The sequence below is a fragment of the Rattus norvegicus genome, chromosome 1, assembly GCF_021556685.1.
Source record: "Rattus norvegicus strain SHRSP/BbbUtx chromosome 1, alternate assembly SHRSP_T2T, whole genome shotgun sequence".
Taxonomy (NCBI): domain Eukaryota; kingdom Metazoa; phylum Chordata; class Mammalia; order Rodentia; family Muridae; genus Rattus; species Rattus norvegicus.
Genome location: NC_141534.1, coordinates 169,134,470 through 169,149,937, shown reverse-complemented (window position 1 = coordinate 169,149,937; position 15,468 = coordinate 169,134,470). Strand labels below are relative to the sequence as shown.

Below are 15,468 nucleotides of genomic sequence, written 5' to 3'. Positions count from 1 at the left end.
TTGGAGTTTGTTGTTGTTTTGAGACATGGTGTCTGTGTAGTCCTGTCTGCCTTGGAACTTTCTGTGTCGATCAGGTTGGTCTCGGAGGTCTGCCTGCCTCTGCCTCCTGAGTGCTTGGATTAAAGGTATGGACCACTACTTCTGGAATATTTTTTCTTTCTCTGAGACAGTCTCACTGTTTGTCTTTGCTGACCTGAAACTGCCTATGTAGACCAAGCTGAACCTGCTTGCCTTTGCCTCCTGAGTGGGAGGATTATAGGCGTGTGACACCAAGCACCTTGTTATTTCTACATCTTATTTTTTGAGACAGGATTTCATGCTGAATCTGGATTACCAGTTCAGTTAGACTTGATGCTCTTTGAGAGTACTGGAGTTCTGTTCCCAGCAGTCATGCCAGGTGGCTCAGAGCTACTTGTAATTCTCGCTCCAAACCAGTCCTACACCCTCTTTTGTCTCTTGAGGGGAGTCCATACACATGTTGCATAAACACATAGGAATAAACCTTTCAAGGTTCAACAACAATAATAAGTTCAAGGTTGTGGTTGGTGGTGGTAGTGTAGAGACAGGTAGACCTTTGTTTTTTTTGGTTGGGTGGGGGTGGGGGGTCTGATTTTTGAGACCGGTTTCTCTGTGTTGCCCTGGCTGTCCTGGAACTCTTCTGTAGACCAGGCTGACCTCAAACTCAAGGGATCCACCTGTCTGCCTTCCTGGTGCTGGGATTAGAGGGGTGAAGCAGCAATAGCTGACTCGAGCTTATTGTGGATATGCTTGAATTCCCAGCTCCTCAGAAGCAGAGGTAGAATAAAGAGTTCCAGGCTAGCCTCAAATGTTATAGTTAAGACTAGGTACTTTATTCTTCCTGGAATTCTACCTAGCCTCCTTTCCTGTCTCTTCTCATCCAAGACAGAAAGTACATGGTGCTTACAAGGGGCCTGGCCACAGTACTTTAGCAGGAAGAGTGCTGTGAATTCCAGGTCAACCTAGATTAGAGTGAGATCTCAAACAAAGACATACTCGTTTTCTTTTATTCAATTCATTAACTATTGCTAGTGATTCCTCCCTTTCCTACTACTGTCATGGAGACTGAATGAGGAAAAAGTGCTTTGTGAAGTAGAAGGTAACTACTAGTCTGTTGACAAGTAGATGAAGTAGAAGGTAACTACTAGTCTGTTGACGAGTAGATGAAGTACAAGTAAGTACCTACTGTGTCTGCTCTTTGCTGACTTGGTTGCAAAGGAATTCAGTGAAGTAGAAAGAAAGGAAGAATTAACATTTATTTGTAGAACTTTCTAGAATTAGAAAGTAGCAAGCTGGGAGTGGATTGGAAGCCCCACACAGTCATTCAGATTGACAGTGTTCAGAGGTTTGTTTGTTATTATTATTTAAGTTTTTGAGGTAGAAAACTAATTTTTTTGTTGTTAACATAGCTCACAAAATTTAGATATACAATAAAATAAGACATCATCCAAAGTTCAAACTTTGTGACATTGGAAGAATATATTTCTGTCTAGTAGTTGGATTACTGATATGTGTTGATCCTTTTTCGGTATTATATAGTGTAAGTAATGAATTAGAAGATTATTGGAGGGGTTGGGGATTTAGCTCAGTGGTAGAGCGCTTGCCTAGCAAAGGCCTAGCGCAAAGGCCCTGGGTTCGGTCCCCAGCTCCAAAAAAAGAACCAAAAACAAAAAAAAAAAAAAAAAGAAGAAGAAGATTATTGGAGCACAAAGTGCACAGGAAAATTAAGGCTGAAATTAAAGATCACTTTTTTTTTAAACATTTATTTATTTATTATGTATACATCATACAGCTTTCTGCCTGCATGTATGCACCTGCAGGCCAGAAGAGGGCACCAGACCTGATTATAGATGGTTGTGAGCCACCATGTGGTTGCTGGGAATTGAACTCAGGACCTCTGGAAGAGCAGACAGTGCTCTTAACCTCTGAGCCATCTCTCCAGCCCCCTAAAGATCACTTTTTAAATGTCTTATGCAAAAGGAATGTAAGTAAATCAATTCATAAAGATAAAAATGAATTTTTGTAGAAAATTTTATCTAAGATGTGGGAATATCATATAAATTGTTTTATCATAAGAGGTTACATTTTATCCTGTTTTTACTCCATCATATCCTACCACCATAACTTGTGTTTCTTACCATTTGATATGCTAGCATATACCTGTAGTCTCACTGCCTGGGAAATGGAGGAAGAAAGATCAAGAATTCAGTGGCATTCTTGGCCACATAGTTTGAGTTTATAAGTTATAAGTGATCCTGTCTCAAAAACCAAAATAACATGTTGTAGAGTCAACCACCTGTAACCCTACACTTGGGAGGTAGAAGCAGGAAGATCAACAGTTCAAAGTCAATCTGAAGTACATAGACAGTTTGAGAGTAACCTTTGATAGCTGTACCGTTTCAAAACAATAGCAAAAAAAAAAGAATTGCCCCTTTTCTTAGCAGATTCATTGTAAATGGAATAAAGTTGAGTTCCTTTGATAGCAGATTCTGAAGTGGGCAGTCCTCAGAGGTTCGTATAGGGAACTTTCTTTGTATCATCGCCTCTAAGAGAACTGAGAAAGTAGGAAATGATATTTGAATATACATGGTGATTGAATAGAACCTTGGACCTTACAGACAATAGACAAGAATTAACATTACCTGTGGGACACTGTCTTAATTTTTATGTATTGCTTTTTCTTCTTAGTAGTAGAGAATTGAACCTAATACTCTGAAAAGCACTCTACCACTAAGCTATATTTCTAGTATGGTGATGTTGGATTAACCACCTGATGAAAGCATCAACCAATCCCACAAATTTTTTTTTAAGATTTATTTATATGAGTACACTGTCACTGTCTTCAGACACACCAGAAGAGGGCATTGGATCCCATTACAGATGGTTGTGAGCCACCATGTGGTTGCTAGGAATTAAACTCCAGGACTTCTGGGAGAGCCGTCAGTGTTCTTAACTGCTGAGCCATCTCTCCAGCCCCCTACAAAAATTAAAAAAAAAAAAATTACTTGCCCTTTAGAGTTACACTAAGCTGGAATCAAGAGTCCTAGCATTGGCCATTGATTTAGGCTGTCAAAGGAAGAAAGTATGACCTTGAATTAGGCAGTTTTCAGTAGAGACAGTTCTGAAAAGGACTGACAGCTGAAGGCTAATAGTATAGCAGCTGGTACAAGAAATGTTTTCCAGTCCTAAATGAAAGTCTGCATAGATATGTGTTTCATAGATTAGGATGGGAATGTTGTGTTATGGATGTCTAGAAGAATGTCATTGCTAAATGAAGCTAGTTATGGAAGATACCATACTGAAGCTGAGTTTTATAGAGTGAATTGGGTTGTTTGGCAGCAACAATAAAGAATAAAAAGTAGACAGTTTTCATTGAGTCAGTGGTATTACATAGCAGAGTGAGGAAAATGAATGATTTGAAGAGCAGAATTGTATGTATTCACTAATTTTTGTTTTGTGTTAGGGTCTCAGCCTAGGCTAGCCTCATATTGAGCTGAGGTTAAGCCTGAATTCCTGTTCATCTTTCTTTTGCCCCTCTAAGTGCTGGGATTATAGGTAAGCTCCAATTCACCCAGTTTGCCAGACTTCAGTTTCTGTAGTAAGACAGATTGTCCAGTTGGCTTTGATCTTGATTTGCTTCAGTGTAATTTTGTTTATGTTGTGATTTGTTTTGAGATAAGATCTGTGTAGCTGAGGATGACTTGATCTCCTAAACCTACGGACATGTGCTCCCATTCCTCATTTTAAAAGAAAAGACCTTTCTCAGAAAGATAGATGAGAATAAGACAAGCTCATTCTTCTCAGAACTAAGCAAGTCAAGTGTGCATGCCAATTTTCACCTTTAATCCCAGCACTGGGGAGACAGATGCTGGCAGATCTCTTGGTCAACCTGAGACCCATAGTAAGACCCTGTCTCCAAAAAGGGGTGGAGTAGGAAAAATAGGTTGCTTTTGATTAAAACTCTTTAATCTCTTCATAGATTAAAAGTATTTGCTGCCCTCATTCTTGTTCTTGGGTTTAACACAGGTGAATTTCTTTAGTATACTATATGTTTTTGCTTATTCCCTATTACCTATCTTTAATTGGTTGAAAGTATATTTGGAAATTTAGAAAGTAGATGAAACCTGAGTTCTGCTTACCTCTATGACTTTGTAAAATGTAGAAATATGGTCTTTTCTAGTCTGCAAAAGAGAGATGATAAAAGTAGTGACAGCTAATAACAACATCCTTTCATTGTTGTTGACATGAGGAATATAAGTGAGTTTCTGTAGATGGAGAGGTATCTTCCAGGATACTCTATACTACTTAAAAATCCCTTTGTGAAATGTATAGATAATGAGTGATAGGTGTCTGTATCAGGATAAGATTACTAAAAGTAAAATGTTGATGGTTAGGAGCTATAAAATTTAAGGAGTGTAGAATCTAGTGTACCAAAAGCACAAATTACATCGAAAATGTAAGGGTACATTTTACAGAGGAAAAATTGTTATTAATCACCTTTTAAAGTCTGCCATGTCCCTCACTTAGCCATCAGAGTTCCATAAACAAGATTGCTGTGTGTGGAGATGAATAAGAAGGTACCAGGCTGCTGGGCATTATTATGCACCCTCTTAATCCCAGCACTTAGGCAGAGGCAGGCAGACATCTGAGTTTGAGGCCAGTTTTTTGAGACAGCCAGGGCTATACAGAGAAAACCTGTTACATTCATTCATAAATGAATGGAAGAAGGAAGGAAGGAAGGAAGGAAGGAAGGAAGGAAGGAAGGAAGGAAGGAAGGGTGGGAGGGAGGGAGGGAGGAAGGAAGGAAGGAAGGAAGGAAGGAAGGAAGGAAGGAAACAAGCCATGCAGTAGCGGTGCATACCTTTAATCCCAGCACCCAGGAGGGAGAGACAGGAGGATCTCTGTTGGAGGCCAGCCTGGTCTACAGAGGAAGTTCTAGGACAGCCAGGGCTACCTAGTGGAAAAAAGGATATAGATATATAATGTAATATATATTATATATATATACTATATAATATATATAAAATGAAAAGGGGACCAGTAGAGATATGGAAGAGATAAGGTTAAGTAGTGGGGGCAAGAGATATGAATATGATCAAAGTATGTTTGCACATACAGAGTTAGCATGTGCCAATAATAACAATAAGTGATAAAAGAGGGGGTAGGGAGGGCGACAACGGGGGGAGGATGGGGAGGGGAACACCCATAAGGAAGGGGAAGGGGGAGGGGGATGTTTGCCCGGAAACCGGGAAAGGGAATAACACTCGAAATGTATATAAGAAATACTCAAGTTAATTAAAAAAAAAGAAAAAAAAGACATGCACATTAAAAATATAGTTTCTGGGGGCTGGAGAGATGGCTCAGTGGTTAAGAGCACTGACTGTCTTCCAAAGGTCCTGAGTTCAAATCCCAGCAACCACATGGTGGCTCACAACTATCTTTAAAGGGATCTGATACCCTCTTCTGGTGTGTCTACAGTGTACTTCTATAATTAATAAATAATTTTAAAAAATGATAAAGGGCAAGTAATAATCAAACATCTCTTGACACTTAACAATGGTAGTTATAAACCTAAACTTTATATAACTTCAAACACTGTAACTAGCCAAAAACAGTGTTTTTAAAAAAAAAAAAAAAAGGAGGTGCCCGGCAAAGTCGACATAACTGGATAGCACTTGCTATCTTTGAGTGACACATGGTCCAAACTAACTTAATTATGAAACAATTTTTTTTAGATTTCTTTATTTTTTGTTAACATACCTACTCAACCCCCATCCCCAAACATCTCTATCGTATCTATTCAAGTCTTTTGGCTTTTTTTTGTGTGGGAGGCAAGGTTTCTTTTCTATATGACCCTGGCAGTCCTGCCTGTTATAGGCAGTGTGCTACCACATCTGGCTAAAGATAGGGAACTTAAAACAGATCTCATTACTGAAAAGTAAATGATGATCATATGAACTATATATTATATACCCACTAACTTTAAGGCTAGTAATTACACGCTCTTAACTGCTGAGCTATCTTTCCAGCCCCGGCCAGGAAAATATTTCAGATAGTTGGGATAACAATATGGTTGTAATTTTTGATGCATATGCCGTTTAATTTCCTAGGTGTATTTTTGTTAAAAAAAAAATGTGTCCTCATAGAATTAATGTCTTGTTTTCTTTGTCTTTGTTGTTCTGAGACAGGATCTTATGTAGCCTAGACTGGCCTTGAACTATGTATCAAGGATGACCTTCAATTTCTGATCCCCCTTGCCTCCCGCCTCCAAAGTGCTAAGATTTTGTATGTGTGCCACCGTGTTCAGTGCTGAGTAGCAAACCCACAGTTTCATGCATATTGTTTGTACTGATTTGTATTGTGATATTAGAACAAATATTAGGTAAAAATTTTAAATAAGCTGGGCTAATGTCATTTTTTTGCCAAGCTGATGAATTGAGTTCAACTCCCAGAATCCACATGGTAGAAGGAAATCTTCTCATATGCTGTGGCATTTGGAGAGGAGCACATACTAAACATAATAAAAATTAAATCGCCCCACAACTCAATACACATTTTGAGGGAATGGTTGTTGGTATGATCAGAAATTACTATCATGGGGTTGGGGATTTAGCTCAGTGGTACAGCGCTTGCCTAGCTAGCGCAAGGCCCTGGGTTCAGTCCCCAGCTCCGAAAAAAAAGAAAAGAAAAAAAAGAAAGAAAGAAATTACTATCACACTTCAGTACTAGTCATTTTAGGAAGCATGCAGATTAATGAACATTTTATAATATTCATCATTCAAGGTTTAAGGATATTGAATAGGAAGATCATGCTATCATTTCTATGGGTCTACTAATATTTGTAGAATGGTAGATTTCTTGAAACATAACTTTCTGTGGTGTCTCAAAAGAAAAACTTCTCTTTTACAGCTTTCTGAAGCAAACACTCGTTTTGAAGATGTTTAACAAATCATTTGGAACCCCCTTTGGGGGTGGTACAGGGGGCTTTGGTACAACGTCAACATTTGGACAAAGTAAGTTATGGAAAAGAACCTAATAAGGGAAAATGTCTGAATTTGACTTTTGTTGATTGGGTTGTTTTGTTTTGAGAACTGGTATCACTTACTGTAGCTGGCTTAACTCAGTGTAGCTCAAGCCGGCCTCTGATTTCTAGTCCTCCTGCCTCAGTTTCTCTAGTGCTGGGATTACTGCCATAGTTTTAACTGATAACTTGACATAATTAGAATTGAATCTAAGAATATCTGTGAAGGATCATTATGACCACCCTGATTGATGGGGGAACTTCCACCCACTGTGGACAGCACCATTCCCTGAGCACCTTCACTCCGCTTTTCTGGGCCTAGAGCATCAAACTCAGGGCCCGTGCTAAGTAATACTCTGCCACTAGGCTGCATCCTCTCTAGTGCTAAGTCACACCTTTTGATTTAAAATTTATGTTCCTGAGGAGACAGTAAAATGCCTTGACTTGATTTCTGTCCCATAAGAATTTAGATAGAAATTTGAGAAAGGTTTCTTTTTTTTTTTTTCGGAGCTGGGGACCGAACCCAGGGCCTTGCGCTTCCTACGTAAGCGCTCTACCACTGAGCTAAATCCCCAGCCCTTGAGAAAGGTTTCAAATTTCATTAGTGGTCCTACTTAATGCAGGATGTTAAGAAATGTTTTTAAAAAAAAAAACTTTCCAGTTATTATTGACGCTGAATTTTGCTGTTTCAGATACTGGCTTTGGTACTACTAGTGGAGGAGCATTTGGAACATCTGCATTTGGTTCTAGCAATAATACTGGAGGCTTATTTGGTAATTCACAGACCAAACCAGGTAAGGGATTTTGTGTGGCATATACCTGGTTTATATGTGGCTGGCATAGAACTTCTCTTAGTGACTGCAGTTTGTCTACAGAAACTTGTTTTCTTCCCTTCCATCTCTTCAGGAGGACTGTTTGGTACCAGTTCATTTAGCCAGCCAGCAACCTCCACAAGCACTGGTTTTGGGTTTGGCACATCAACAGGAACATCAAATAGTTTGTTTGGAACTGCAAATACAGGGACCAGTCTTTTCTCATCCCAGAACAATGCATTTGCACAAAATAAACCAACTGGATTTGGGAGTAAGTAGAGCACTATTTGGGCTTGTACTTCTAATAGTTTAATATTTGTTTGTTGAATGTGTCTCTCCTCTTCGCTCTATGTTCACTTCTCTCCTTTCCCACCAAGTGATCAAAACCAGGAAATAGGAGAACCTGGAAGAATTGAGTTTAGTAGGCTAGAGAAGAGAGCAGTAAATAGAGCAGTTCCAGGACATCCAGGGCTATACAGAGAAACACTGTATCCAACACACACACACACACACACACACACACACACACACACACACACACACACACGGCACGGGGGGGGGGGTGAGGGGGAAGATGCCTGGTCTAGCCTGTGTCTCACATTTACAACAAAGAGATTAGAGCAACAGGAATGAGAAATACTATTTAATTACTCCTCCATTTTTTGCTCATAGCAGATGATGTTAACTTTGTAAATCTATATCTGGCCAGTGACTATTTCTCTATATAGTACTTTAAGGCAGCCACTAACTGCCCTATGAGGTGTTGCTGTTTATATGACAAGAGTACATTATTTTACGAGTGTCTAAGCAACCAACATATTTTTGAAAGGCAAAACTGTAGGCAAACCTTTTTTTTTTTTTGGTGTGTCTGAGGCAAAGTCTCGTAGTCCAGGGTAGCCTCAAACTCCTGACTCTACTTCCCTAGTGTTCTGACAGGCTTGTGTCAACCATATTTAAACATACCACATAGAATGCGGTCTTTTTGTTTGGTTGGGGGGTTTTGGTATGATTTTTGTTTTGTTTGTTTGTTTTTTTTCGAGACGAGGTTTCTCTGTATTGCCCTGGCTGTCCTGAAAACCATTCTGTAGACAAGGCTGAAAATGCAGTCTTAAAGCTCTTATTCAAAAGAGATAGTCCTACTAACTTTAAACTATATATTTAGGATCAGAGTTCCTTAGAAGTGATAATTTGCTAATGATAAATTATGCTCATAATGGTTATAACTTAACATTAAGTATTGGCAGGCAAGATTCTTCTTGTTTACTGACATTTCTGGCACAATATGTTTGACTTCTCATATTTTAGGAAACGTAGTGTTGGGGTTGGAGAAAGAGCACTGGATACTCTTCCAGAGGATCCAGGTCCAATTCCCAGCCTCCACATGGCAGCTCACAACTCTTTAGAACTCTGGTTCTTGGAGATCCAATATCCTTGGACAAATATACATGCAGGCAAAATCCCAACACACATAAATAAAAATAAATCATTTTTAAAAAAATAAGAATTCCTTTTCTTTATTTCTGTATGACTGCCTTGACTTGTTTTTCTTTCTTTTTCTTTTCCTTTTCTTTTTTCTTTTCTTTCCTCTTTACTTTTCCTCTCCTCTCCTCTCCTCTCCTCTCCTCTCCTCTCCTCTCCTCTCTTTCCAGGCCTCAAACTCATCTCAGCGTCTGCCTGCCTCTGCCACCTGATTGCTACCACTACATCTGACAGTCATTAGTGCTTGCTTTTGTATAATGATATCTCCTCATCTCCCCTTTTTTTGGGACAGAGTGGTTCTGAATGATCCTGAACTTCTGATCCTCCTGTTTCTGCTTCTTGAGAACTGGATAGGTATAGATTACCATATCTAGCTCTAACTTTGTTGAGTCAGGGTCTTATATAACGCTGGCTGTTCTGGAACTCATTGCATAGAACAGGCTAGCCTCAAAGATCTGCCTGTCCCTGCCTCTTTACTGAGATTATAAGTGTGGGCCACGATGCCTGGCTAGGGTCTACTATTTCTATATTAGTTTCTTTTTGGATTTTTGAGACACTGTCTTCATAGCCTCAGCAAGCCTGGAACTTACTATGTAGTTAGCCCAGGCTAGTATTGAACTAAGTGCAGCCCTTCCTACTTAGCCTCACAAGTGTTTGGATTACAATCCTGCTTCTGAGTTAGTTTCTGTAAAATAGTCAACAGTGCCCTCTAATTTTAAGTTTTTCCAGGAGTTGGTCATGTTTTATGTTAACCTATGTTTGATTGCTCCAATAGGACCACTTCACATATACAATAATTTGGTAAGGTGTGGGTATATGAAATATCATATCTAAATAAAAGCATACTATACTGTTATGTTTGTTGTGATATGTTTTCAGACAGTTTCATTCAGCATTCATTCATTCTTAGTAAGGAAAGGAGAAATAAGATAAAATATACAGTGAAACAAAATGTTTCTCTTTAGTTTTGTCTGTAATATCCAAAAACTAACTGCACATTTAGCTAACCAATGAATTTGGATTTGTTACCTTTGAAAGTCGTAGCCTGGAAGCATATGTCATGTGAAATATAGCTTAAATCTGTTTACTGGAGAGAAATGAAGAGTATTTGACAATGTGAAAGTACTGCTGTTGTTACTCTACCCAGCCCTGCTTTCAAGGTGTGTTAACATTAAGTTGTTTGCTATTTTTCTAACTTACAGATTTTGGAACCAGTACTAGCAGTGGAGGACTCTTTGGAACTACAAATACCACCTCTAATCCTTTTGGTAACACATCTGGCTCCCTCTTTGGGCCAAGTAGTTTTACAGCAGCACCTACAGGAACTACCATCAAATTTAATGTATGTATTTTCTAGCATATTTTCCCCCATTTGTGTATTTCTTTGAAGAATGAATGATCAGATTGCTCCTATCTCCAGCAATACCTATCACATTTTTGTTTTTAAAATATAAGGTTATTTTTATTTTATATGTATATATATTTGTTAATTGTGTGAATATGCACCATGTGCATTCTAATACTCGGAGAGACCAAAGGAGAGAGAACTGCAGTAACAGATGGTGATGAACCACCATCTAGTGCTGATATTAAGGCCTCACTCAAGACCTGACACAGTAGAGGCACTATTTTGACCTTAGAACCTAGCATGTAGGTACTAACACTTGCCAAAACAGGAAACTAATCCATCAAAGATCTAGTCCTTAGTTCCAGGATCCAGAAAAATCCTTGTATTAACCTTGCTTTTTGACTAATTTAGCTTCTACTTCTTGGTAACTCTCCTTGCTAACTAAATTGTGTCATCCAGGATGCAGTTTTTGTGCATAAAAGACAAACTTATGGGGCTTGGAGCTGCATGGTTTGCGCAAGTTCCCCATGCAGCCAGTAGTGGGCAATACAGACTATTCTGTGTGTATTCTCTGATGAAATTACCTTGCAACACTAGGAACCTGGGTTCTCTGCAAAGAGCAGCTAGTACCCTTAACTGCTGGAAAAATGTATTAACAGTTTTAGGTTGGGTATGGCAGATGACTTTAAAATCCTAGCACATGGGAGGCAGAGTCGGGTGTAGTTCTGTGAATTTGAGGCCAGCATTAATAGCGAATTCTAGGCCCGTCAGGGTTGCGTAGTATGACCTTGTTTCAAAATAAGGGTTTATTGTTGATATTGTTTCTTTGTTTTGTCTTGAACTCTGAGTTCAAGGCCTGTCTGGTCTACAGAGAGAGTTCCAGGACAGCCAGGGTACCACAGAGAAACCCTGTCTCCAAAAAAAAAAACAACAAACAAAAAATAGTGATGGTTTTATAGGGCTGGTGAGATGGCTCAGTGGGTAAAGGCTCTTGGTGTCAAGCCTACTAACTGAGCGTGGTCTTTGGGACCCATATGGTAGAGGAGAGAGCTGCAAGCTGTCCTCTGATCCCCATGCAGACAAACAATAATTTTTTTAAAAAAATTACGTACGATTTTATACTACACAGGAAATGTGAAACATAAATCTGCTGTTTCTTTTTTGTTGCCATTAAGGGGATTTAGTCACAGTCTCATGCATAGTAGGTAAGCACTTTACCACTGAGCTGTGTCTCCAGCATGAAACATCTAGGTTATGATGTGTATTAAGATTATTCTTACTCCAATTAAATTTGTGTTCAGTGTTGATTATGATAGCCCATATAAAGCAGAATTTCTGAACTAGGATCTTGCTGTGTAATCTCAGGCTGTCTTTATACTAGCTACATAATTCAGACTGGCTTTGAACTCAGTGATCTTGCTTTGGCTTTTAAAGGCTAGGATTGCAAGTGTTTGTCACTATTTCTGTTCTAAGGCAGCATTAAAATAGTCATCTGTTTATAAAAAAAAAAATAAGGAACAGACCATAGAAAAGTAACTGAAAATAAGGCTTCTTTGTGGAGCTAAAGGGACAACCTGTCAGTAGTCTATATCTATTTAAGAATAAAGTCCTGCTAGGCAATTGTGGTATACAACTTTACTCCCATCACTTGGGAGGCAGAGGTTGGCAGATCTCTGTGAATTGAAGGCCAGCCCTGGTCTAAGGAGTAAGTTCTAGGACAGCCAGGGGGATATATAGATATAGATATAGATATCTATATATATATATATAGATATATCATCTCCAAAAACAAAACAAAAGATTATTTAGATAAGCATGTTATAGGGGAAATATCAGAAATGTTGCCATATATTTTAGTCAAGCATCCTGGATAACAATTTGGTTTTACCATGAGGGTATTACTGTGTTGCCCAGGCTGCTCTTGAATTTCTGGTCTCAAATGATCTTGCTTCAGCTTCTAAAATAATAGCTTTCTTTTAGTTTGTTTGTGTAGGTTGGTCTGGTATTCAGGGCTGCCTCTGGAGTACTGTGATTGTAGGTATGGGCACTACATGACTACCTCCTAAATGATGTTTTTTGAGTAGTTGGGGAGCATGGGGATTTAACCCAAGCCTTTGCGAATGTTAGTCAAGCACTAACCACTGAGCTCTATTCTATTCCTATCTTGTTATTAAAAAAATGAAGTAGGGAAAAAGTTTAAAGCTTAGTGCTGACTGAAGCCAGCACTGCCATGTGGACTCTGGCTGCACCTGGCCTGGCAGGTACCATGTGTGCATCCCATGATGATTGGTACTGTGCACGCTCCATGCCCAAACTCTCAGCTAAGGGTATCGACAGGCACATGGTTTGCCTGGATAAGTGCAGGGTTTCATGTGCTTTATCTATCACCTGGCAATGAGGCAAAGCCTACGGAAACTACACTCAGCTAGTCGATCTGCATGCCTGATATACTGAGTGCTTTACAAATCCTGACTTTCCCTTGCATCCAGTTCAGGAGCCAGGAAGTAATCAAAAAATCAAGGAGTTTGCAGCCGGCTACAAGTTTGACATGTACAGCAAGATCTGTGTAAATGGGGACAATGCCCACCCACTGTGGAAATGGATGAAAGTCCAGCCCAAGAGCAGAGGCATGCTGGGAAATGCCAACAAATTGAACTTTACCAAATTTCTCATTGATAAGAACAGCTGCTTAGTAAAGCGCCATGGTTCCATGGAAGAACCCCAGGTGATAGAGAAGGACCTGCTGTGTTACCTCTAGCCGTACAAGTGTGTGCCTCCATACAGAGCTCCCTGCCATGTGATCCCTAGAGCCTTCCACCCCGGCACTCATGACAGTCTACCTGAAAACCAGCCCACTGATGAGCAGTCCTGAGGACCTGGTGTGCATCCCCACCGGAGGAAGGCCTGTGGCCTCGGCCTCGAGCTTCACCTTAGCTGCCTTGTAGAAATAGAATGTAGAAATGTGAAGAAAGGGGAAAAAGTTTAGTAGTTGAAGAATTGTATCTGAGAATAGACACAAAAACTGGAATTTGAAATATGCCTTTGTCTTTCTTTGCAGCCTCCCACTGGTACAGATACTATGGTCAAAGCTGGAGTTAGCACTAACATCAGCACCAAGCATCAGTGTATTACTGCCATGAAAGAATATGAAAGCAAGTCATTAGAGGTCAGTAAAAGGAAGAACAAAAAATAGAATCAGCTTAATAATTTTATTCAGGTTCTGAATAAAATCCTAACATTGGTAAAGATGTTTTTCAAGATTCTGTATTATTATCTTTATGTATTTATACATTATGTATCTATGAATTATATCTTTATTTTAGACTGGGATAATATTCCCCACATATATACAAGTGTACTACATCTTTTTTTATCTAGTATTCTATTCTGGTTAGATATTTACATTGTAGTGACAATACATTTGTGTACATACATGATCTTTTAGAAAATTTGTACAAAATCCTAAATATATGGCTTAGTAAATTTTCACTTATGTGAAAGGATACATATCAGTTGACAGCATAGGAAAAAACAAAGCATATCTAACATTCCAAATACCCTTCTCCTCATCACAGTCCTTTCCCTCCAAAATTAGATGCCATCTTGACTGTCCATTTTTGCCAATCTCTTAATTAATTTTATATAGAAGGACACTTACTTTGTATTGTACTTCAGTATATCAGTTATATTACTCTGTAACAGATTCCTGTGTAGGTCTCTTCTAAGTAACTATTTTTGCCATATGTTAATTTTGGTAATGTGTTTACCTTCAGGAGCTTCGTTTGGAGGACTATCAGGCTAACCGGAAAGGCCCACAGAACCAAGTGGGGGCAGGTACCACAACTGGCTTATTTGGGTCTTCTCCAGCGACTTCCAGTGCAACAGGACTCTTCAGCTCTTCCACCACTAATTCAGCCTTTTCATATGGTCAGAACAAAACTGCCTTTGGAACTAGTAAGCACTTTATTATACCATAGAGAGGAATGGTCAAACTGAGTATCGGTGACTCTGGCTTTTAATCCCTGCACTTAGGAAGCAGAGGAAGGCATATATCTCTGAGACTTAGGCGAGTCTGAACTACAAAGTGAGTTCCAGGATAGTCAGAACTATACAGAGAAACCAAAAAAAAGTCAAATAGACGTAAATCATGACTGTCACTTTGTTACCAGCGCTGTGGAGAAAAATAAATAAGAAAAGACAGTTAAAGGTATAGGTGGCTAAGGAGTCCTTTCATTTCAGAAGGTGATACTGAGTCATCTTTCCAGCCTGAATATTTTCTCTTATAAAATAGAAGTTGAGTTCACAAAGGAAAGTCATTTAGTCATTTTAGAATTCTTGAGTTCTAGTAGAAAGGAACATTTTAACATAAAGTAGGTCTTGCTGAAGACAGACGAAAGGCTATTAAGGAATGACTATACAATAATTTAGCAGTAGAAATAGCTCAGATGACTTCAGTTATTGGCTCATTTGAGAGTTTGTTTGTTTATTTGTTTTTTGTTTGTGTTTATTTTTATTTCTTTTTCTGAAAGGCACAACTGGATTTGGGACAAATCCAGGTGGCCTCTTTGGCCAACAGAGTCAACAGACTACCAGTCTCTTCAGCAAACCATTTGGCCAGGCTACAACCACCCCAAATACTGGCTTTTCCTTTGGTAATACCAGCACCCTTGGACAACCAAGCACCAATACTATGGTAAGGAAACAGACTCTTGGTTAACTCCAGGTCTTATTTGTGAAATGAAGTAATGGGACTAGTAGTCATGTTGAACTTGTAAATGCCGTCTCCATAG

The 15,468-nt window shown here is 39.1% G+C and overlaps 1 protein-coding gene and 1 pseudogene across 1 annotated transcript in view; both read left to right on the top strand.

Annotated features, from left to right (window-relative positions):
• Nup98 (nucleoporin 98 and 96 precursor) overlaps positions 1 to 15,468 on the top strand; it is a 96,877-nt gene that overhangs the window by 8,674 nt on the left and 72,735 nt on the right. The window contains 7 exon segments of the mRNA NM_031074.3: positions 6,928 to 7,031; positions 7,732 to 7,833; positions 7,946 to 8,122; positions 10,533 to 10,672; positions 13,737 to 13,844; positions 14,452 to 14,632; positions 15,208 to 15,371. Coding sequence (NP_112336.2) covers positions 6,956 to 7,031; positions 7,732 to 7,833; positions 7,946 to 8,122; positions 10,533 to 10,672; positions 13,737 to 13,844; positions 14,452 to 14,632; positions 15,208 to 15,371 — 948 coding nt within the window. The 5' untranslated portion in view covers positions 6,928 to 6,955.
• On the top strand, positions 12,881 to 13,643 carry Gpx4-ps1 (glutathione peroxidase 4, pseudogene 1; annotated as a pseudogene).